The sequence below is a fragment of the Aedes albopictus genome, chromosome 3 (genome assembly GCF_035046485.1).
Source record: "Aedes albopictus strain Foshan chromosome 3, AalbF5, whole genome shotgun sequence".
In the NCBI taxonomy this organism is placed as follows: Eukaryota; Metazoa; Arthropoda; class Insecta; order Diptera; family Culicidae; genus Aedes; species Aedes albopictus.
In genome coordinates this window covers 357,493,021-357,516,538 of record NC_085138.1, presented here as the reverse complement: position 1 = coordinate 357,516,538, position 23,518 = coordinate 357,493,021, and the positions used below count along the sequence as shown (strand labels likewise).

Genomic DNA, 23,518 nt, shown 5'->3' with positions numbered 1-23,518 from the left:
AAAGCGTTATATCTAACACTTCCTCTCTAGCAGTTACCATGAAGGTTGGGCGGTTGCCTATGTTAAGTAATGCAAGATCTGTACTACTTGTTTGGGGCTCCGCAGTGCCTCAAACGGGAATTTCTTTCTCGCAAGAAAGAACACACGGGTTTACACTTGAAAACACTTTACTTGGCGTTGTTCAAGCCACGCCAACGCTTGTAAGTACACTTTACTTCACTTAATACTAAACACTACTTGACCGTTTGCCGGGTCAGATGATACTATTTCGCAGTACGTCGGTCCATGTTCGCTTTTATAGCGCTGAAAAATGTTGCACGACAAGAATTCGAAAACTCCAGAACAATCCGGAAATCTGGTGTCACTGCAACACACGCGGTCGACTCTCTCCGCGCGCGATGACGGCGATGATGATGATGATGCTGAGTTCCCGACGGTGGCGGTGGCGGCAACGCGCGCGTTCACTCACGAGCGCGTGTTTACATCGATGAGTGGCGATGATGGTGGTGCCGGCGGCGGGTGAGCAACTTGCTGCTGATGATGGTGCTCCCGTGTTTGACGTTTTCCGTCTTCTCTCGCGTGATAGGGGAAAGTGGGGCACATTTGCGACCGGAGCGTACTTGTCGGTAGCGAACATGCACCCCCGGGCTGGAAGTCATCTGAAGCACTGCAATGTGGATTGCAGTTGTCTTCAATCGGCAGAATGGAGAGTTTGGAAATCGCTCGTCGGTATTTTGTTCCGCCAATCTTCACGTCGACAGCTCGCATCACTCCTTTGTGATGGCTGGGATGCAGCACATAGATCCGTTGGCATGGTTCGTTGGATTCCATACGTTGAACTTCATCCGCTAGCGTCTCATGCTGGATAACCTTCACGATGAGTTCCAGAGACTCTCGTAGCTCCGAAATCGTCGGACGATGACTGGTAACACGCTGTGGGGCGTTCTTTATTCGGCAGTTTCGAATAAATCGCTGAACTAAAGCAGTCACACGCTGTAGTTTTCGAAATGAGCTGTACGTCGAAAACACAGGCAGCTCATCTTGGTTGATGGCCATCGCTGCGATGATCGGTGTTGCTCTAATCTCCGGGATGTCGTACTCTACACTCTGCAGAAACTTGGGCCCCGTCCACCACAGAACGTTGGTACGCAATGCTTCTGGCAGCCGTCCTCGCGAGACGACGTCAGCCGGGTGTTCCTTCATTGAAATGTACCTCCATTGTACACTCGACGATCCCATGAGCAGCTGTATTTTCTCAATACGGTTCCGCACGAAGGCCTGCAGGGATACCAACGGTTCCTTCAGCTTGGCGATGTTGATGACCGGGGAAAGAAGGCCAATCAGGTCGAAGAGCTTCCTGATTTCGGGTAGCACAGATCGCTTGGTCGGAGGTTTCAAATAGTCGGTAAGATTATTCGCGTCGAATGCAAACTCGTCCCGCTGCGGACTCCAGGTCAAACCTAGAGTTTTCATGACTCCTTCGCAGCCGTCAGTCAGATGCACCAACTCCCCACGGTCTGATTCAGGGATGCGTTCAAGCAGCTTTGGAGAGTTGGAGCTCCACTTATGGACAGGGAACCCAGCGGATTTCAGCACTCCAATAAGCTGGGTTTGGCATTCGATGGCTTCGGCTACGCTATCAGCTCCAGATAAGATGCCGTCGACGTAGCAATCTTCTCGGATGATGTTCGCAGCGATGGGGAAGGAGTTGGCCTCGTCGATACTCAGCTGCAACAAACACCTTGTCGCGAGGAATGGAGCGCACGCTGTTCCATACGTCACCGTTGTCAACTCCAGTACCCGAAGAGGTTGCGCAGGATCATCTCGCCAGAAGATCCTTTGGAAGCACGAATGGGCTGGAACTACCTTGATCTGCCGAAACATCTTCAAAACATCAGCCGTAAACACAACGAAGTGCTTCCAGAAGCGAATGAGGATGACGAAGATGTCGTTCTGCACTGTTGCTCCCACCAGAAGAGCTTGATTGAGAGCAACGTCAGATGGCGAAGCCTTGGCTGATGCATCGAACACCACACGAAGCTTTGTACTGGAGCTCGATGGACGAAGTACAGCATGATGGGGCATGTAGTACCGGGGTCGACTCGGTGCATCGCAATCCTCGATGATCTCTCGGCAGTGTCCCAGGGCTTCGTAGTCGTCGATGAACTTGCTGTACTGGAGATTGAGAGCAGGATCCTTCTTCATCCGCCTTTCGAGGGAAAAGAAGCGACGCAGGGCTAACTCTCGGTTGTCCTTTTGCTGGGGAGGATATTTTCGGAAAGGCAGCGACACAACATATCTGCCGTCCACGTCTCGATAGTGTGTATCCAGAAACTTCTTTTCGCATGCCTCCTGGTCCGTAGGTTGATCAGCATCGTTGGCTTCTTCGACTTCGCAAAACCTTTTTCATGGTTTCGGAGAGTGTGCTGGCTGTGGATACGTAGCACTGCTGATCGTTCTGTTCTTCCTCGACGTCACCAGCGATCACCCATCCAAATTGCGTCTCCTGGAGGTCGGGCAAGTCCTCTCGCAGCTGGATTCTTCCCAATTTGAGCAGTCGGAGGAAATGGGATACGCCAAGCAGCATATCGATTTGGCCAGGCGTATTAAACACGGGATCAGCCAGAAACACAGATGTCGGAATCGGCCACTCCGAGATATCCAGCTGGGTCGTGGGGATGACTCCTGTCACCTTGGGAATCACCAAGCATTCGACCATCGTTGAGAAGTCAGTGTACCTGGATTCGACTGCCACTGTCAACTTCTCATGAGCGCAAGTCCTGGCTGCACCTATTCCCGTAATTGGTACAAGCGTTGGAGCTCGTTGTATCGCCAGACGATCTGCCATACTCCGTGAAATGAAGCTCATCTGCGATCCAGAATCCAGAAGCACACGACAGGGTACCTTCCTGTTGCAGAGGTCTCGCAAATTCACCAGAGCTGTCATGAGCATCACCGTCTTCTGTTCCAACGGTTGGTTGTTCGGAACAGCCGTGTTTGACGATGATCGAGAAGGTAACTGCGATGGCGACGCCGGTTGGTTCACTGGAGCTGTGCTTGCCTGCTGCACCGGTTGAGCAAGCTTCTCTGGTGATGGCCTCGGGATCTCATGCAGAAGCGTGTGGTGCCTTCGCTGGCACTCCGCACAAGTCTTCCTGGATGGGCACTTGGCGGATCGATGTCCTGAAGTTAGGCAGTTGAAGCATAGGTTCAACTCCTTCACCTTCTCTGTACGTTGCGTTGTTGTCCACTTGTTGAACATAGGGCACTCGAAGTGGCGATGATCCTCGTTACACAGAAGACAACGCTGGGGCTTGCTCGTCGGAGTTGCAGCGTGCACCTTCTGGCTTGTATACTTCGTGTTGGATGGCCTGAAGCTTCCTTCCTTTGTTGAAGATGCTTGGTGTTGACGGTTCTGGAATCGCTCTAACACCTGACACTCGTTCTGCAGGAATTGCATTGTCTTGTCGAAGTCAGGCAGCTTACCGTGCTCCTGGGTCCTCTCCCACAGCTGAAGTGTCTGGTCATCCAGTCGGGCCGTGACGATCTTTGTCAGCAAGAGACCAGACATCGCGTCAACCTTTACGCCTTGGTACTCTAGTCCTCCGATGTGCCGGTTGACCGCCTTGAGCAGCTCCAACAGGTCTTTGTGGTTCCTCTTCGCAATCGGCTTCAGCTCCAAGAGACCCGCCAGATGGGTGTCAACGATCACACGAGGATTTTCGAATTGGTCTTGAAGCTGCTTCCAGGTTTGCTGGAAGTTATTCTCCTGGATCATCTTTGCTGTAATCCATCCGGACGCTTCGCTTATCAGGGCCTTGTCTAGATGGTGCAGCTTCATGGCGTCGGATTCATTGCTGCGCACGACGATGTCCTCAAACATCGCTCGAAACTTCGGCCAATTCTCCACTTTCCCATCGAAGCTGGGAATCGGAGCTCGCAACGGTTGTTGCTGGATGATGACCTGTGGGTTGCCTGTTGCCATTGCAGGAGCACCACCGGCAGTCAGCTTCGTGGAGAGCCGCTCGAGTCGATCCGTCGCTTCGATATGCAGCATGTCGAAAGCCATCTGCATTTCACCCTGCTCCTCGAATTTGGACGGCGGTGTAGCATCCAGCACTTCTCGGTGAGCTGCTTCGTACTCCTGGTAGTGCAGCTCCAGCCTCTTCGCGAAGACCTTCAGCAGTGAAGGCGTAATCTTCGTCGGATCGTCCTCTGCTTCCTCCAGGGTTTGGTTAATCATTGTGACCTTCCTCTTGATTTGGCCACGGTGATAGATGAGGGTCTTGACGTCATCCATCTCTTCCTCCTTCTTGCCCTTTTTCTTGCTTTCCGATTTCGGTGTGTGATTCAGAGGCGACATCTCTCTTCGTCACACGCACTTCGTTTGGGTGGGGGGTACGACCGACGGTTGGTCGAAGTTCTCCTCTTCGGTGTCCTCGCAGGTTGTCACCGATCTCTTCTGACCGGCGGGGATCCTGGGATGGTCGCCTTGTGGACCAGGGGAACGACGCACTTGTGCCGATCTCCTCGCTGACCGGCGGAAAATCCTCCAGGGGAAAGGGTCCCGTTTCCACTGATCACTCCTCGACCAGCAGAGAGCTTCGCTGATACCGACCGACTCGTCGATCGGTAGAAATCCTCCGATGAGATGGTGTCTTTGCCGGCGGCAAAGAAGACACCGTTGGTGCCGATCGTCCACAGACCGGCAGGAATTCCTCCGACTGGTCGCCTCGATGACCAGGGGAACTAATCACTGTACCGATCCCTTGTTGACCGGCGGTCTCCAGGGATAGGGTCCTGCTTCCACTGATTGCTCCTCAAATCAGCAGAAGGCCTCGACGGGTTGGTATCCTTACCGGCGGCAAGGTGTCGTTGGCTCCGGTCGGCTCGCTGACCGGCAGGGGTTCCTCGCTTCGATAATGAACCGGGGACTGTAGGCCGGTTCCACTCCACGGGCACTGAATCCGGTTCGGACGGACCAAAATGTTTGGGGCTCCGCAGTGCCTCAAACGGGAATTTCTTTCTCGCAAGAAAGAACACACGGGTTTACACTTGAAAACACTTTACTTGGCGTTGTTCAAGCCACGCCAACGCTTGTAAGTACACTTTACTTCACTTAATACTAAACACTACTTGACCGTTTGCCGGGTCAGATGATACTATTTCGCAGTACGTCGGTCCATGTTCGCTTTTATAGCGCTGAAAAATGTTGCACGACAAGAATTCGAAAACTCCAGAACAATCCGGAAATCTGGTGTCACTGCAACACACGCGGTCGACTCTCTCCGCGCGCGATGACGGCGATGATGATGATGATGCTGAGTTCCCGACGGTGGCGGTGGCGGCAACGCGCGCGTTCACTCACGAGCGCGTGTTTACATCGATGAGTGGCGATGATGGTGGTGCCGGCGGCGGGTGAGCAACTTGCTGCTGATGATGGTGCTCCCGTGTTTGACGTTTTCCGTCTTCTCTCGCGTGATAGGGGAAAGTGGGGCACATTTGCGACCGGAGCGTACTTGTCGGTAGCGAACACTACTTAAGTACTCCATCAAACTGGAGCCTCTCTAGTTAATGTCTGATCTGCCCCAGATGATATGGTGAGCATTAGGATCACTGCCAACAATTAGCGGAAGGCCTTTTGAAGTGCAGTATGCGATGACTTGTTTGAAAGCATCCGTAGGGGATGGTTCATCATGCTGTAAATACACAGAACAATAGACGTATTTCCTGTTGAGGTTTCCAACAAATACATCAAATGTGATAGCACATACATCTCTGGTGGTTAGTTCAGAGATGAGTGTAGCAACTATTGCGTTGTTGACAAGCACACAGGCTCGAGGCAAGACACGCGAGTTTGCCATTTCATGTTTACTGAAAGTGGCAAACACTGGGTTCACAAGGTTTCCTAGATAGAAATTTCCCTTACGAAAGTAAGGTTCTTGTACCAAGGCCACTTGGGCTGTACCATTTTGCATAAGTCTGCAAAGATTGATCGTTTCTGTTCTTTTATGCTGAAGATTGATCTGAGCTATCTTAACCGTAGCCACTACCCAAACTAGGTAAGATTAAACTCTTCGCAACAACAGCACAACAAAGAACAGCAACAATTAAACCAAATCGGTATCGATTGGAAAACGCCAAAGGCGAGGATACACAGAATACACTGTGTGAATCGCATAATGCGAAACCATATAGGTGAAAATTTAAACTAAATAACAACATCTTCATAATCCCGCCCTTATTTAGCCTCAAGTGAGACTAAAGAAGGGCAGCTGATTGCCTCGGAGAAACACAAGGTCCACTGCACCATTGCTCCGGTTAGCGCAGTAAGAGCTACATACTGTGGAGGGCGCCCTGCTACTCCACAGGCTCCGTTAGCGGTTAGGTTTTTATGAGACCCCCCTAGCCATTCATTCCTAGGCACGGTAAGGGGTCGTCCATAAATGACGTAGCTTTTTTAAAGCGATTTTTAATACCCCCCTCCCCCCTCGTAGCATTTCATCACATATTCAGATACCCCCCTCTATAAATGACGTAGCTTTTTGAACATCCCTCCCCCCCCTAAAAAAATTCATGTCAAAAAACAAAACAAATCAAATTTAGCTCTGATTTCGTGTTTATAGAATATTATGAAAAAACAACAATAGCAAAATAACAATGTGGGTTTCGTGGCCGAGCGGTTAGCGGCGGCAGTCGTTTAGGTGTCTCGTAAGCCTCGGAGTGTGGGTTCGATTCTCGCTCCAGTCGGGGAAAACTTTTCGTCGAACGGAAAATTCTCCACTGGGCCACTGGGTGTTATATGTGTTGTCCGTTGTCGTATGTTTGTAATGTTCAGTCTGTAGAGGCCGCAAGGTCGAAGACGGTGTAATTGTCTTTTATATTGTCTTTTATATAATACCGACTGCCAGGATCAGATCGCCAACATCAAGACCATAGGTGCAACCAGTGGAGATTATCACCAAAGCGAATGTCTCAATAAACCACCCATCGTTCTGCTTGATGCCGAAGAACAGGAAATTGATGCTCCCAATATCGTATTAGCCTGAGCTCTTCCGGAGATATTTGTTTGCTCACTAATAAATCTCTTCAAAATATCACATTGGTTTCATTTGAATAAAATTCACCACGACATTTCAAGGACCCTGCAGGAGTTTCTTCTAAAACTCTTGCAGCAGTTCATTTTGTAATTCCTCAAGGAGTTCTTTTTTTGGGAATCCCGTTTTGAGAATTTCTCCCTTTTTAATTCCTTCAGGATTTCCTTCTGGGATTTCTCCAAGAATTGCCTTTGGGATTCCATATTTGAAAATTCCTCCTTATTGTGTTCCTTCAGGGGTTCTTTCAGAGATCCCTCCAATATTCTCTTCCGGAGTTCCTTCTTACATTCCTCCAAACGTTCCTTCTGAGATTGCTCCAGCAGTTTATTTTTCAATGTTTTTCTAAAAGTTTACCCATGGTTTCCTTCAAGAGCTCTTTCAAGGTTTTCTTCTCCTCTCTTTCACCAGCAGTTTCTTCGGACATCTCTTCATGGATTTTAACCGTATTTTTTTTTTTTTTGAGATTCCATCAGAACTTCTTTTTGTGTTTTCCAAAGAAGCTCCTTTCGGGATTCCTCCAGGAGTTCCTTCTTGATATTCTTCAGTAATTCATTATGATATTCATTCCGAAATCAATCTCGGCAGGAAACCCCACCGGTCTTTAAAAGCCCTCCCAGGAATTGCTTCTGGGATTCCTCCAGGAGTTCTTTTTCGGATTCTTTCAGGAATTTCTCGAGAACTTCTTTCTAAGATTAAGGATCAGGTATTCCTTCCTGGATTCTTCTGGAATTCCTCGAGCACTTCCTTCTACGATTTATCCAGGATTTTTCTCGGGACTCCTCCAGGAACTTTTTCCGCCATCCCTCCATTCTCTTAGAATTCCGCGAGGAATTCCTTCACGGATTCCTCCCATTGTTCCTTCTGAAATTCCTCCAGGAGTTTCTTTCTCAGATTTCAACAGGAGTTATGTCCAGATAATCTTCCGGGATTCCCTAAAAGTTACATTCGGGATTCCTTCAGAGATTCCTTCCGGGATTCTTTCAAAAATTTCTTCCGTGTATTCTTCAGAAGTTGATCCAGGAGTTCCTTCTGAGAAATCTAATCCTCTTTAATAAAGACAAATCAATCAATCAATTAAAAATATTTCCTTCTGAGACTCTTCCAGGAGTTTATTCAAGATTTCTCCGAATGTTCCATCTAGAACTGCTCAAAGAACTCCTCACGGAGTTTCTTTTGAAATTTCGCTATGATTTCCTTTCCAAATTCCTCCAGGAGTTCCTTCTGAAATTCTTCTGGAAGTTCCTTCTGAGATTCCTCCAGATCCTTTTGGAATGTTTTCAGAAGACTTTTTTTTTGGGATACCCAGTAGGAATTACTGTGGAAATGTTATCCTTTTCCTGTTGCGGAAACCTATAAAGAACACCATGAGAAATTCCTTACAAAGCTGCTAGAGGAGCTCCTTAAGAATTTGTTGAAGGAATTCTTCGAGGAAGTCCTGTAGAAAAGAGCTCCTGGAATAATGCTATAATGCCAAAAACTTAAAAAAAAATGCTTTGCAACCTAAGCGGCATGCAGTGCTGTATAGCAAGCAACAAACTATTGGTCGTGAGAAGCATGAGTGAAATTGATTTTTGTCTGCAAACACAAAACATTATTATTTACGCATGATTTCAAAACCATTTTCTCAGATACAGTTGTTGCGTCCGATAGCTGCATGTTTTATGAAATGAGGTTGCCTTTAATCTTTATTATTGGTTATTTACATTGATGTGAATGAAAAAAAAAAATAATTCATGCAATATATTTTTTTTCGAATTACTGGATAATGATATTTAATGCGAGTAAAAAATTTATTAAGTACGAAATACTTTTTCAATAGGCTTAATAGAAAGCTACGTAGCATATCATTAACCCCTACCCCCCTATCGTCACACTTCGTCACAAAATCACAAACACCCCCCTCCCCCCTAAAAAGCTACGTCATTTATGGACGCCCCCTAAGCATAAAGCCGCATCACACCATGAATTAGGGGTCACTTGTTGGTGGATTCTTACCACCGGAACAGGCGGTCCGTAGTGTTATTCTTAGCCAATTGAGACAATCGCTACCGACACTACACAGCTGTCTAGGCTGATCGAGAAAAGAAGTTAATATTGATGATCAACTTCATACGGACTCGAACAGCTAGCGAACTAGAAACAGGATTTTTAGTGCTGGGCTAGATGCGACTACGCGTGATCGGATGGCAGCCTATCAACGCAAGGATGTGCATGTTGAGAGTTAAGGGCTGTTTCTTAAACTACAGCATCATCAACGTTCACAGCCCAAACGAAGGGAGACCTGATGACGAAAAAGAAGCGTTCTACGCGCAGTTAGAGCAAACATACGATGCTTGCTCGCCACGTGACGTGAAAATCGTTGTCGGCGACATGAACGCGCAGGTAGGAAGGGAGGAAATGTACAGATTGGTTATCGAGCGAAACAGCCTGCACGCCGTATCGAATGATAACGGCCAGCGATGCGTAAACTTTGCAGCCTCCCGTGGTATGGTAGTCCGAAGCACCTTCTTCCCCCGCAAAGATATCCACAAAGCCACCTGGAGATCACCCGACCATCAAACAGAAAACCAAACCGACCACGTTCTAATCGACGGTCAATTCTTCTCGGATATAACCAATGTCCGCACATACCGCAGTGCGAATATAGATTCGGATCACTACTTAGTCGCTGTATGGACGGGCTTCAACAGTTATCGAACGCCGCGGCTCAACATCGAGCAGCTGCGTAACGTAGAAGTGGCTCAAGGCTACGCGCAGCAGTTAGCAGTGGCCCTACCAACAACGGAAAAGCAGCTTGGCGCAGCTACACTTGAAGATGGCTGGAGGGACATCCGATCCGCCATAGGTAGTACCTCGGCTGCAGCACTAGGCTTCGCGACTCCGAATCACAGAAACGACAGGTACGACGGCGAATGTGAACAGTTGAAAAACGAGAAGAATGCAGCATGGGCGAGAATGCTGCAACGCCGTACGAGAGCGAATGAGGCACGTTACAAACAGGCGCGGAACAGGCAGAACTCAGTCTTTCGGATGAAGAAGCGCCAGCAGGAAGAACGAGATCGCGAAGCGATGGAAGAGCTGTACCGCGCTAAGGACACACGAAAGTTCTACGAGAAGCTGAACCGCTCGCGCAGGGGCTTTGTGCTACAAGCCGACATGTGTCGAGATAATTACGGGAATATTCTCATGAGCGAGCGTGAGGTGGTCGAGATGTGGTGGTAGCATTACGATCAGCACCTCCATGGCGACGTTGCAAGCACCGAAGGTGGCGCGGTAACAGATCTAGGAGTACGTGCGCAGGACGAAATATTTCCAGCCCCTGACCTCCAAGAGATTGAGGAGGAGGTCGGCCGGTTGAAAAACAACAAAGCCGCTGAAGCAGATCGACTACCAAGCGAGCTTCTGAAATACGGTGGAGAAGCACTGGTGAGAGCACTACACTGGGTCATTACCAAGATTTGGGAGGAGGAAGTATTACCGGAAGAGTGGATGGAGGGTATCGTGTGTCCCATCTACAAAAAGGGTGACAAGTTGGATTGCGGGAACTATCACGCTATCACACTACTGAGCGCTGCCTACAAGATACTCTCTCAAATTTTATGCCGCCGTCTATCGCCGATTGCAAGTGAGTTCGTGGGGCAATATCTGGCTGGATTCATGGGTGAACGCGCTATAACGGACCAGATGTTCGCCATCCACCAGGTGTTGCAGAAATGCCGCGAATACAATGTGCCCACACATCACTTATTCATCGATTTCAAATCGGCGTATGATACAGTCGATCGAGAACAGCTATGACAGATTATGCACGGATACGGATTCCCGGATAAACTGATACGATTGATCAAGGCGACGATGGATCAAGTGATGTGCGTAGTTAGAGTATCAGGGACACTCTCGAGTCCTTTCGAATCTCGAAGAGGGCTATGGCAAGGTGATGGTCTTTCGTGCATGGTGTTCAGCATTGCGATAGAAGGTGTAATAAGGAGAGCGGGGATAAACACGAGTGGGACGATTTTCACGAAGTTCGTTTAGCTGCTTGGTTTTTTTTTTAAGATACGGACAAGTTCAATGCTTCCAGTGAGCTTTTCGCTCTTTGAAGGAAGCACGACACTAGACAACGGACTAGCATGCAACGCCCAGTGGCACAGCCGAAAACTTTTCCTGACAGCTGCGGCGGGAATCGAACCCGCGCTCCTCAGCACGATGCGACTAAGAGCTTGGTGACCCTAGCCGCACGAAAACGGAGCCGCTGGTTTCGCTGATGATATTGATATTATTGCTCGTAAACTTGAGACGATGGCGGAAACGTACACTAAAGAGTGAAACCAGGCGAACTGGATTAGACATTAATGTGTCGAAGACAAAGTACATGATGGCAAAGGGCTCAAGGGAGGAATCATCACGCCCGCCACCCCGAATTTATATCGACGGTGATGAAATCGAAGCGGTTGAAGAATTCGTGTGCTTGGGCTCACTAGTGACCGCCGACAACGACACCAGCAGAGAAATTCAGAGGCGCATTGTGGCAGGAAATCGTGCTTACTTTGGACACCGCAGAACTCTACGATCGAATAAAGTTCGCCGTAACACGAAGTTAACAGTTTACCAAATGCTGCGCTGATTAGACCGGTAGTCCTCTATGCGCACGAAGCATGGACCCTACGTGCAGAGGACAACGACGCCCTTGGAGCTTACGAACGGAAAGTGTGTTCTATTATCTACAGTGGAGTGCAAATGGAAGACGGGACTTGAAGAAGACGTATGAACTACGAACTGCGTCATAGGCGCCAACTTAGGGGGGGGGCAAGCATGGTTTTGCCCCCCCAATATTTGACGATTTTTCGATTTTCACATATAAAAAAATGCGAAAAACCACGCTTTGCCCCCCCAATAATTTGACCAAGATGGCGCGTCTGAACTGCGTCAACTGCTGAGAGAACCAAGCATTGTCCACACCGCGAAAATCGGGAGGTTACGGTGGGCGGGTCACGTTATCAAGAGGTTGGCTAGCAACCCGAATAAAATGGTTCTCGAGAGCAATTCGACCGGTACAAGAAGAAGTGGTGCGCATCGAGCTAGGTGGGCCGATCAAGTGGAGGAAGATTTGCGGATCCCTCGCAGAGTGTGGAACTGCAGACGCACAGCCATGGACAGAGTCGAATGGAGTCGACTCCTACATACAGCAGAGGAAACTCAGGCCTTAGTCTGACCGGTAAGGTAGGTTAATAAAAAAATAATTATGGTCATCAACAAACAAAAAAAAGTAGATTTTTGTGTTGATATTTTTTTCGATTCATCGAATCCTCCAATCGCGTTCGCAGATTGAAGAGTTTTGCTTCTTCTTCGATGATCGTCTTGCTGAGATAACTTTATTGCGTATTGTGATAAACTTAAGCATTAGCGTATCCTATCTACTCTCGATGGACAACAAATTGATGCCACTTATTTATGCTCACTAACTTTCTGTGAGAAGTTAATTGGTAATTGAACTGGCATTATAGCATATTAAATGCAGCGATGAAAACAATTGTAAAGGAATAAATTATAATTAAACTAATTTGTACTTGGTACTATCATGATTAAATAAATGCTTTTTCCGCAGTATGCATTGTTGAGCCTCCTTTATCCGATACTTTTTCCAATATTGCGCCGTTCGTCGTTTCACTCTTGTTTGGGTCCATTGTAGAACAAAAAACTACAAATACTGTTTCAAAATCCCCTAACTCCTAGTGATAACCATTGTTACGATGTCCCCCGTTGTTGCCATTGTGATGTCCGTTTCCGTTCGCACCACGACGATGATGCTTCCCATTGTGCCCATTGTTCCCATTGCCATTGTGTCCGCCATGCTGTCCATGTCCGTTCCCATTCCCATTTCCGTTTCCATGCCCATGGCCGTGGCCGCCGCCGTCATCCGAGTTGCGCCGATGATGGTGCCCGTGGTCGTGCCCATTGTGGCCGTGATACTCGTGAGCATTGCTATCGTAACCATGATGACCGCCATGACCATCGTGCACGTTGTGATCCGCTCGGCTGTGCCCGTTATCGTGCTCGTGTTCGTGCTCGAAGTCATGGTGAGACTCCTTCGGATAGCCCAGCTGGTTATGAGGCGACTCGTGCGGGTAGCCGGAGTGGCCGTCGTGGTGGTGCGGATGGGGGTGATCGTGATGGTGGGGATGTTCGTCTCCGCCTTCGTAAGTAATCTTCGGACGGTACCCTTTGTGGTCGGCTTCGTACTCGACTATCTGAGAGATGGGATGTGAGTAAGAAAAAAAAAATCATGTAGCGTGCATCAGTGGAGAACACTTAACAGCTGCAGGTCTTCATCAATAGATGCCTGCGGTTATTCCTATTATTTCCTTCCTTGCGCGGTTATTCGTGCATCGTGGCCTCACAGTTGGATCTCCAAGCTGGAGCTCCATCGTCGATGCCATCAAAAGCCGATAGTAACAGAAATTTGGGAGCGAACGTAGAGATGGTTCGGCCATACGCTACGCAGAGGCAGGAACGAAATCCGCAAGCAAGCGTTAGATAGGAACCCAGCAGGAATCGCAGCAGAGGCAGACCCAGAGGTTCATGGCGGTGCAACCTCAACAACGAAAATAAGCAAGTCGACAAAAATTTGACCTGGCCACAGGTTGAGGCGATGGTGGGAAATCGCCCAGGATGGATCGAGGGTGCCCAGGACTGAAATCAATCAATATCATGTGAGGCGTCATCATGCGACAAACAACATCATGAAAAAGCTCATGACTCTCGAAATTTCAATTTCATCGGGAGCATCCACATACTAGCTGATGCACTGAAGAACAACGGGTTTAGCATCGTAGATATGCAGTAGATGTGTGACGGATACATGGTACGTGTTCAGAAGTTACCATACACAATATCGCAGCTGTTGTAGTATAGAGTAAAGTGGGGCAAGAGTTTCTTTTGAAGTTTTTGGGTTCAATTCAAATTATTTCTTTCAGGTGTCAAGGTTGCTCGAACCCTTTTTGAAAAAGAGACTTTCACTCCAAAAATTATGAAAATTGATCAATATTTCGAGAAGTTATGACAAAATGTTGGTTTTTGATCAAAAAATTGTAACATGCGATGGCCCTTCCAACGCATGGAATGAAATTTTAATGAAATCGAATTCGATATTTCATTTTGGGGCGTAACTAGGTATATTTTGAAGATGCTCTAACATGTATAACTTTTTGCAAAAAAGATTTGAAAATCGTATTTTACACATAGTGGGGCAAAAGTTCGAATTGTGGGGCAGAAGTTCGAGTCATGTGGCAACTTTGGGTATAAACCTAAAATTCTGCAAAATGTACATATTATCTCTAAGAGTGATGGAATTAGTGAGAAAATTTGATTAAAGTTGAAAAAAAAATGTTGTTTTATCTGAATTTCGCGGAAAACTACTAATTTTTGGTGTAGTAAATCTAACCCTGATTTGGGTAAAATTTAAATCGAATTTTAAAGTGTATTTCAGTTCTAACATCAAATATTAAGTGGCTTCAGGTATTCCTATTACCAAAGTGTCAAAATAGTGTTAGCGAAATTCCACAAACACTAGATTCCAACTTTTACCCCAGTGGTGGGGCAAGAGTTCGAATAAAACACACACATACAGAAAGTGTTGTAACTCAAAATTGAAAAGACATTTGGCGTAACTTTGTTCAGCAAAATTTTAGCTCACGGATGGTAGAATCACCACACGGTATTTATTTACTTTTATCTGCTTCGATTTTTTGAAATAGGTTGAATTATCAACTAAGGTCGAACTTTTGCCCCACCTTACTCTATATAGAGTAAAGTGGGGCAAAAGTTCGAGTGGGGCAAGAGTTTCTTTTGAAGTTTTTGAGCTCAATTCAAATTATTTCTTTCGGGTGTCAAGATTGTTCGAAGCCTTTTTGAAAAAGAGTCTTTTACTCCAAAAATTATGAAAATTGATCGATATTTCGAAAAGTTATGACCAGGGATGGCAAAAATACTTTTTTCTCTTTTCCGTTCATCGATACTGGCAGTAAAATAAAAACAAAACAACGGAAGCACCAATACTATCAGACGCCGCGCCGACGGCAGTCAAGCAGACGCTTGATGGTATTCGCTTCCCCACGAAAATATTTATGAGCAGTCATGCTGAGGCGGGTGATTGCGAAAAATGTCAAATATTTTCAACTGCTAATAACTCACTTGTTTTAATACATAATTTAAATCGATTTGCACAAATAGCTAGAGCACATTCCTAGCTTTGTGATGCATGTAAAGAAGTTTGTCTAGAAGCGGTTTGAAACGCAGAAAAATGCGAAAACGGGAGAGACAGAAATTTTTGTCGTCGACGTGCTCGAGTACTGGCGCTCTCGCGCTTGGAAACCGTTTCGAGGAAGAAGGCTGCAGAAAAAAAAAAATGTTATGACATTTATTTTTCGAACAGTTTGAGTTTGGCTGGGCCTATGATGTTCGTGTGGAAAAATGTCAAATGTACAGCCGGTAACCGTTTTTTCCAGTACATTTCTCATCCCTGGTTATGACAAAATGTTGGTTTTTGATCAAAAAATTGTAATATGCGATGGTCCTTCCAACGCATGGAATGGAATTCTAATGAAATCGAATTCGATATTTTATTTTGGGGCGTATCTAGGTATATTTTGACGATGCTTTAGCATGTATAACTTTTTGCAAAAAAGATTTGGAAATCGTATTTTACACATAGTGGGGCTAAAGTTCGAGTCATGGGGCTGTCCATAAACCACGTGGTCAAAGGGGGGGGGGGGGTTCGGCCAATGACCATTTTGTATGGACAAATTAAAAATTTTGTATGGACAAATGACCACGCGGGGGGGGGGTTGAAAAGTCCCAAAAAAATGACCACGTGGTTTATGGACAGCCCCCATGTAGCAACTTTAGATAAAAACCTAAAATTCTGTAAAATGTACATATTATCTCTAAAAATGATGGAATTAGTGAGAAAATTCGATCAAAGTTGAAAAAAAAAAGTTGTTTCATCTGAATTTAGCGGAAAACTACTAATTTTTGGTATAGTAAATTTAACCCTGCTTTGGGTAAAATCCAGATCGAACTTTAAAGTGTATTTCAGTTCCAGCATAAATTATTATTTGGTTTTAGGTATTCATATTACCAATGTGTCGAAATAGTGTGCTACGGTTAGTGAAATTCAACAAACACTAGATTCGAACTTTTGCCCCAGTGGTGGGGCAAGAGTTCGAATTAGGCACACACATACAAAAAATGTTGTAACTCAAAATTGAAAAGACGTTTGGCGTAACTTTGTTCAACAAATTTTTAGCACATGGATGGCAGAATCACCACATGGTATCCATTTAATTTTATCTGCTTCGATTTCTTGAAAAAAGTTGAATTTTCAACTAAGGTTGAACTTTTGCCCCACCTTACTCTAACTTTTGTTAGCGTTCACAAAAATGACTATTCAATTTCCATATATGTCGCACTATGTCACAATTGCATTTCAGATCATAAATTTGCAACTGTCATGGTAAAGCACTTTATTGCGCATTGTGCCGCACATTTACACTCCCGTTCAAAAGTTTGGGGTCACCCCCTCAAAAACATGTCATTTTTTTAGGCTCATATCTCCGCCAATTTGCGTCCGATTTCAAAACCCTAGGTTTCATTCAAATGAGCCAAAAATAATTGAAATTGAACTATAGATGACGAAGATATCAACAAATCACTTTTCCATGTTTTACGAAAGTGACCCCAAACTTTTGGCCGATTCATCATATTTAGGGGTGACCCCAAACTTTTGGTCGATGACATCAAGGATTAATTTACTTAATAACTTTTTTTCTAGATTTTTTAGCTAAGTTCTGTAAAAAGCAGTTTAAAGCTAATAGAAAATGGGTCATATTACCGCTCTCATCTTAAAATTTGGTCGACCCAATTTCCAGCGACACTGCCGTAAGTTTATATTTATTTTTTAGAAAATTTGGCAACTTTGGGTTAAGTTTACATACAATTTTTTATTAAAAAGTTTCTTTTTAATCATGTTCAAAGTTTCTTTGACTTATTATCTTTTGAATGAAACCTAGGGATTCGAAATCGGACGCAAATTGGCGGAGATATGGGCCTAAAAAATTACATGTTTTTGAGGGGGTAACCCCAAACTTTTGAACGGGAGTGTAAATCAAAATTGCAAGCAAACGATCAGAGCTAGAAGTTTGATATCAAAAAACGAATTGTAGAGTGGAACAGGAGCCACAACTTTTCCAAAGAAAGATTTTTAATTTATTACGCATGTTTCAAAGATAATTGACAAAAACAAATTAAAACACACTATTCTTAGCTATTTTGCTCTTGAAAGCTTAGTTATTTAACTAAACCCATCGATTCAAAGATGCCATTTGATAGAAAATCCAAAAACCTTTCGAATAAGGGTAAAAAAACTTCGATTAGTTTGACCATTTTTAAGTTATAGTTAGTTAAGGCAATAAGAGTAAAAAACATGGGAAGTTAAAAAACTACGTAACGGTTGAGATTTGACCATATGCGTAGAACAATTTTTTTCACCATTTACGGTCCTCTATCACCCTTCAAAAAGTTTGCATTCATGAACCTAACACCCTGTATACTATACAGATCATCCCTTTCCCGAAAACCCAACTCCTTGACCTTTTTATTTTACATTGACCTCCAATTAAATGACTATTCATTCCCAAATAGTTTTCCATGAGTAATTGGACTAAGTCATTTGAACAATACAACACGAAAGCTTTCAATGTATAAAATATTCCGTTACCATGCAACGTAACGAAAATCTAGATTTTCTTTATTTGTTATTATCGCAAAATTCATAGAAATTAATCTAGATTTTGCTTGATTAAGATAATGATAACACTTTAATACAACTACTGAAGGCATTTCCGTGAGAAATGGAAACAAAATTGTCAGATGGAACTCAAAAATCCTGCTTGGCTGTCAATAATATGTTCTCTAAAAAAATCCAATAGTTATTTTATTGTTTTAAAAGTTTTAAATTAATTTCTCCAAAATTTCCCCCAACTTTGCTGAAGATTGTTGAACAATACGCGATGGAAACTTCTTAACAATGTCTAACGTTATTTTCCCAGATGATCACTCAAGAACTTATTTTTGTGGAACAGAGCCCGCATCTCAACTAAAAATAAATTCCAAATAAATTTTTTGGTGGAGTTTGGTGAGTTGGTTCTAGATATTTCCTCAAAATTTCCGGCCTGATTTCTTAAAGTAATCGTCCGGAAATTTTCTTTTGAGTTTACTCAATAATTCCTAATTGTATGGTCCAATGACGCTTCTGGGAATCATTAAGGAATTTATGGTGCAATCCATCATGAAGTCTTGCTGGGACACTTCAGAAAATTCCTGCTGGAAAATTTCCATGAATACCTGGAGGACTCCAAAGTGCAATTAACTGAAGAAAACCGAGTTGAAATTGTGTGGAAAATTTGAAGAAATCGTAATAGGAATATCTCCAGGAATTCTAGCTGAAAATTCTGCTGATATTCCAAAAGAAATTTCTAATATATATTTTGAAGAAATCACAAGAAGAATTCCTATAGGAATCCTTGGAAGAATTATTACAGGAAGGATTTTTGTTACTTTTATCAGATTTTACCGCTTCGACACGAACAGAACAAATAACGAAAAACGTATATTTCCTCTGGAGAAGATACCATCCAAAGTGTTGGAACGTCGGGTTAGATAACAACTCGGCTTTGAGATATGTACTTCAAATTTTGACACAATCTTTTTTCTTAGACAAAATGAGCATTTTCAACGCAGAACTTTTAACTTTTTTCCACTTTTGCAATATAATAGACAACCTATTGCTGGATCCGTGGAACGCGGATTCCTCCAGGAATTTTTCTTGGAATTTTTCCAAGAATTTCTTCGGAATAACCTTTAGGAATTTTTGTTGCCATATCTCCAATTATTCATGATGATCCAGCAAAAATATCTCCAGTAATTAACCCAGAGTTTTTTTTTCATGGATTTATTCAGAAATTCTCTCGGGGTTTTTACTGGAATTGCATTTCTGATTTTTTTGAGAATATCTGTTGATATTTTTCTTGGAATGCTGCTTCGATTTGTCCAGGAATTCGCGGTGAGGATTCTCGAAGAAGTCTTGTTGAGATTCCTTTTGCAATTTCCGCATAAAATGTTCCAGGAATGTCTGAAGGACTCCTAAGAGCAATAACTGCAGAAATACCATATGCAAATGCTTAAGCAATAAAAAAAAATCGAAAATGCTTGTAAAGTATTGGTAGAAGTTCCTGAAGGAATCTCAGCTAAAATTTCCGGAGGTACTCCCAGAAGAATTCCTGGAGAAATCATTGCAAAATTCCTAATGGAATCATCTGAATCAATTTCTGAAGTAATCCTTGGAGATATCTATGGAGGAATCCTAGCAGAAATTTCAAGCAGAAGCCCATCAGGCCTTTCAGTAGGAGTTCTAAGTGGATTTATCGAACGATTTTTTTATTCTCTTGGAATTCCTTTAGGGGTGTCTCTTGGAGTTCCTCCTGGGATTTCTCAAGAAATTTCTGCTTTAGTTCTTTGAAAGATTTCTCTGGGAATTCCTCTAGGAATATATCCAGTAATCAATGCTGGAAATCTTCTGCAAATTTCTTGAAATTTGTATTTCAGCAGCAATACCTGCTAAGATTTCCCAAGCATTTTATTATTATTATTATTTCTTTATTATAGAGATTTTCAGCCTTGGGCTGGTTCATCTCTTCGCAAGCAATTTCAGCAAATGCTCCTGAGAATCAAATCATGTTCCAAAAATTCCTGGAGGATGCTCTTAAAAAAAATCTGGATGATGGAAATGTCAAGAAGAATGCCAGCAGCAGTGTTGGAGGAAGCCCAGCAAATAGCTCCTAGATTATTTTCGAGAGGATTGTCAGTAGGAATATCAAATTTCTGAAGAAATCTATGAATACATTGCAGCAAGAATTGCGGGAGGGATCCCAGAAAAATAGCTCAAATGGTGATGCCAGGAGACTCGTGGAAGATTTTTTTTCGGAAACTCCAAGAGCAATCCCTAGAAGAATTCCTAGAGGAGTCGTTGGAAAAATCTCTAAAGGATCCGCAGAAGGATTTTCCATGGAGAAATCTTTCATTCGATTCTTCCAGAAGAATTTCTGCAGGAATTGTAGGAATCCTTGTAGGTACTACTTCTGCAATCCCTTAAGAAATTTCTAGAGAATCCCATGGGGCATACCTGGAGCTATTCCTGGATAAATCTATGAAAAACCCTTTTAAAATTTTACACAAATTTTTGATGGAATTACTCTACACATTCATGTTGGTATTGCTTAAAAAGTTTCTCTCGGGATTCTTCTACATATCTTTCCTGTGATTATTCCAAAAATATCTCCGGGGATATATGCAAGGATTCCTATAAACATTATTTTTGCAATTCTTTTAAAATTTCTTTATACTTTAGCTTTTATTGAGGAATTTCTCTCAGAGTTTCAGTAGATATTTCCACTAGATATTTCCACTATGAGTTATAGCTGGGAAATCACAATAATTTTCAGCTGAGATTTGTCCAGTACAGTACTGGACGAAATAAAGTGCGCACTGGCTGTTTTTCATACAAAATGCTTATGTTTGGGGAGCCGAAACTCAGCTACTAGTGCACTGATTGATCTCAAATTTTAATTTGGCAGTTGTAATAACTCATATTTCGATCTGCGAAAAAAGAAGACATTTCTAAACAAAGCTTTTTAAAATATCGCAAAACTCCTATTTCTAAAGAAAATGCAAAATTTTGATTTTGGAATACATAATTCCGAAATTTGAATTCTTTGATAAATATATTCTTTTGCAAAGTTTATCAGTCCAGCGTAACAAACATCTTTTCTGAACAAACATTTACTTAAAACAATTCGTTTACATTAAAAATAAAAATAAAACGTAATTTAGGTAGTTTTCTTAAAACGGAAGTTTTGCGAATTTTTTTCAAAGTTTTGATCAGAAATATTTTTTATTTTCACAGATCAAATCATGATGATATTATGAAAGTTCAGGCAAAATTTGAGATCAATCGGTGCACTACAAGCTGAGATTCGACCCCCCAACCATGAGCATGAAAAACAGCCAGTGCGCACTTCATTTCGTCCTGCACTGTAACTGCTGTTCAGAGTCCTCCGAGAATTCCTTAAGGATTTACTGCAGGCCAAGAAAACTTTCTGTTGGATTCTTCCAAAAAACTTTGAATAAATCCCAGCAGCAGAGAGCACTTGCTTCTTTCATTCCGTTCTTCCTCCTGTTAATCAAGAGGATTGAGTGAGAAAATCGGAAAAGTTGCCTACGCTAGCAGCTGTAATTACATGAGGACTATTTTTTGGAGTAGTCATAAAATCACTCCACGAGTTCTCTAAAATTCATCCCAATGATTTCTCCAGAGATATCTCCAAAAAACTCGACCAGGATATCTTTATGAGATTTCTTAATTTGAGTTGGAACAGAGCCTCCACGTGAAGCATTAATCCGGAGATTAATGATTTTGTTCTATTTTTTAACAAAGATGCTCCCTTCACACTCCTCTTTTTCCGTAACCAATGTTCCGATTGAGCTTAAAATTTTTACTGTAACTGGCTAACTTCTAATATTTCAAATGTACGTAGAGGAAAAAAAAATTTTTTTTCATTATAAAAAAATTTAAATCTTCATTATATTTTTGGAAATTTCTCTCAAATTTAAGGAGATTCGCCAATACAATCACCAACATCTTGAATTCCACTAATTAAATGCAAAAATGATGTTCGGATGATCGAAACGTATTATATTCGGCTTTTTATTTATGCAAAAATATTGGAAATTGGTTAACCGCAGCGTAAGATATTTATATTTTAGTAAGTTTCATATTTTTCAAACTATAGAGCTCGCATTTTAGGAAAAACTCAAAAACTGTTGTACAAAAAAAAAAAAATTAAGCACGATCTTGATATCAGCACATAATTATACATCAAAAATTTTAATCATTGATAGAAGTTCATGATTTTCATGTTATTTTGTAAACTAGTATTTTAAACCGAATTCTTATAAAAAATTCGGAAAATTCTTGAGTTAATTATGGATTTGTTTCGTAAATCTTTTAAAAAAGGTAGAGATGAAATTGGATTACAAAATGTTCCAACTATGATTGAAGTTACAGCTTACCTGTCGTCTTCCATCAGGGAGTAGAACGTTGTACTTTCCGGTGGTGTAGTCTCCGTCTCTCGCTTCCTCATGTCCAAATGATAGATCTCGGTCTTCGTCATCCACTTCATATGTGAATTCGTACTTGGCCGGTTCCTGAAACACACGTTCCAGAATCACTTTTAATCGATCATTTTCTTGTCACTTCAAAAACTCACATCATCAAATGAATCATTATTTTCCTCGTGGTGCTCATGGTGTTCGTGATGTTCATGATGTTCATCGAACCCGGAATGATGATGCGGTGGTCCATAACTGCTATCCGGCGTCCCATAGCTCGACGACGGAGGAACTAAATCCGTGTGATGATGATCATCGCCGCCGTGGTGGTGATGATCATCGTGGTGGTGATCGTCGTGGTACCCGTTATGACCATGTGACGGCGGCAGATACGAATTGACTGGCGCTTCAGGTTTCGCGTTCGTTACGACAATGGCAATGGCTAGCAGGAGGAAACAGCGACAGAGCTGCTGCGGCGTGGTGAATATACAAGTGAAGGGAGCTCGATTAGAGTAGGTATGAGTTGAGCATTGGATTCAGCAGAAGGTATTTCGCCTGCTGTTATGGAGCTTGCTGTTCACGTTATGGTAAAATGCTGAATCGATGATCAACTTATGCGTACCTTAAGAAGTTTTATCCTTTTAACGGATCGTTGCATGATTTCTAAAATATATGAACTGCTAAGCAGTTCACAAATGTCCTTGTAATTCACTTTCCTAATTCTAACACTTGTTTCTGTAAAACACAATGGTAGTCCTTAAATCAAGCAAAACTATTTTGCTTATCCTTCGTTATTCTCTGCAACACAATTTCACTTATTCCACAGCACCCCAATTCACTACTTATCACTCTCACGATCTCTACTGATAGGAAAGAACAATAGAACTTGTTCTTCCTGCTCCTATCGAGAGAACCGAATCTACTGATGTCCTAGCCCAGCAGATCCCTAGTTTTTATACAGAAGAAGACGACAATTCTCTACTAGAACACCCGTGCCCTCATACCCATCCTAATTGACTTAATCTCGCTAGATCACATTCGTCGCCTGACAACAGAAACGAAGCGCTCATTACAGCAAATAAAAATGGAACCAGAACGATTTCCTCCAAATCATCACCTCCCACCCTGAAAAGTATCAAACGATCACCGCCCCTTCAGCAATCTCAGCTCGCACCCACCGTCCCAACAGCCAATCTGGA

General features: G+C 43.3%; 2 protein-coding genes across 3 annotated transcripts; both read right to left on the bottom strand.

Moving 5' to 3' along the window:
* Positions 1-465: 465 nt before the first annotated feature.
* LOC134290907 (uncharacterized) lies at positions 466-4,363 on the bottom strand. Its single transcript, XM_062858134.1, has 2 exons — positions 2,402-4,363; positions 466-2,259 (listed from the first exon to the last, which is right to left on the bottom strand). The coding sequence occupies exons 1-2, from the start codon at positions 4,361-4,363 to the stop codon at positions 466-468; spliced, it is 3,756 nt and encodes a 1,251-aa protein (XP_062714118.1).
* An 8,003-nt stretch (positions 4,364-12,366) lies between these two features.
* LOC109428994 (histidine-rich glycoprotein) lies at positions 12,367-23,306 on the bottom strand. 2 transcript variants are annotated; one of them, XM_062859848.1, is made up of 4 exons: positions 22,942-23,306; positions 22,478-22,789; positions 22,281-22,415; positions 12,367-13,345 (listed from the first exon to the last, which is right to left on the bottom strand). In XM_062859848.1, the coding sequence occupies exons 1-4, from the start codon at positions 22,975-22,977 to the stop codon at positions 12,827-12,829; spliced, it is 1,002 nt and encodes a 333-aa protein (XP_062715832.1). In that variant the 5' UTR covers positions 22,978-23,306; the 3' UTR covers positions 12,367-12,826. The 2 variants fall into 2 exon arrangements, with proteins under 2 accessions (XP_062715832.1, XP_019560382.3); XM_019704837.3 differs by having other exon boundaries at positions 22,478-22,786.
* Between the last annotated feature and the right edge of the window lie 212 nt (positions 23,307-23,518).

Coding starts and splice junctions, on each gene's coding strand:
- LOC109428994 (XM_062859848.1), bottom strand. CDS start 22,977: ATGCAACGATCCGTTAAAAGGATAAAACTTCTTAAG. Junction 22,790..22,941: donor AAAGGATAAAACTTCTTAAG/GTACGCATAAGT, acceptor ACCACGCCGCAG/CAGCTCTGTCGCTGTTTCCT. Junction 13,346..22,280: donor TCCCTGATGGAAGACGACAG/GTAAGCTGTAAC, acceptor CCCATCTCTCAG/ATAGTCGAGTACGAAGCCGA.
- LOC134290907 (XM_062858134.1), bottom strand. CDS start 4,363: ATGTCGCCTCTGAATCACACACCGAAATCGGAAAGCAAGAAAAAGGGC. Junction 2,260..2,401: donor TCTCCGAAACCATGAAAAAG/GTTTTGCGAAGT, acceptor TATCCTCCCCAG/CAAAAGGACAACCGAGAGTT.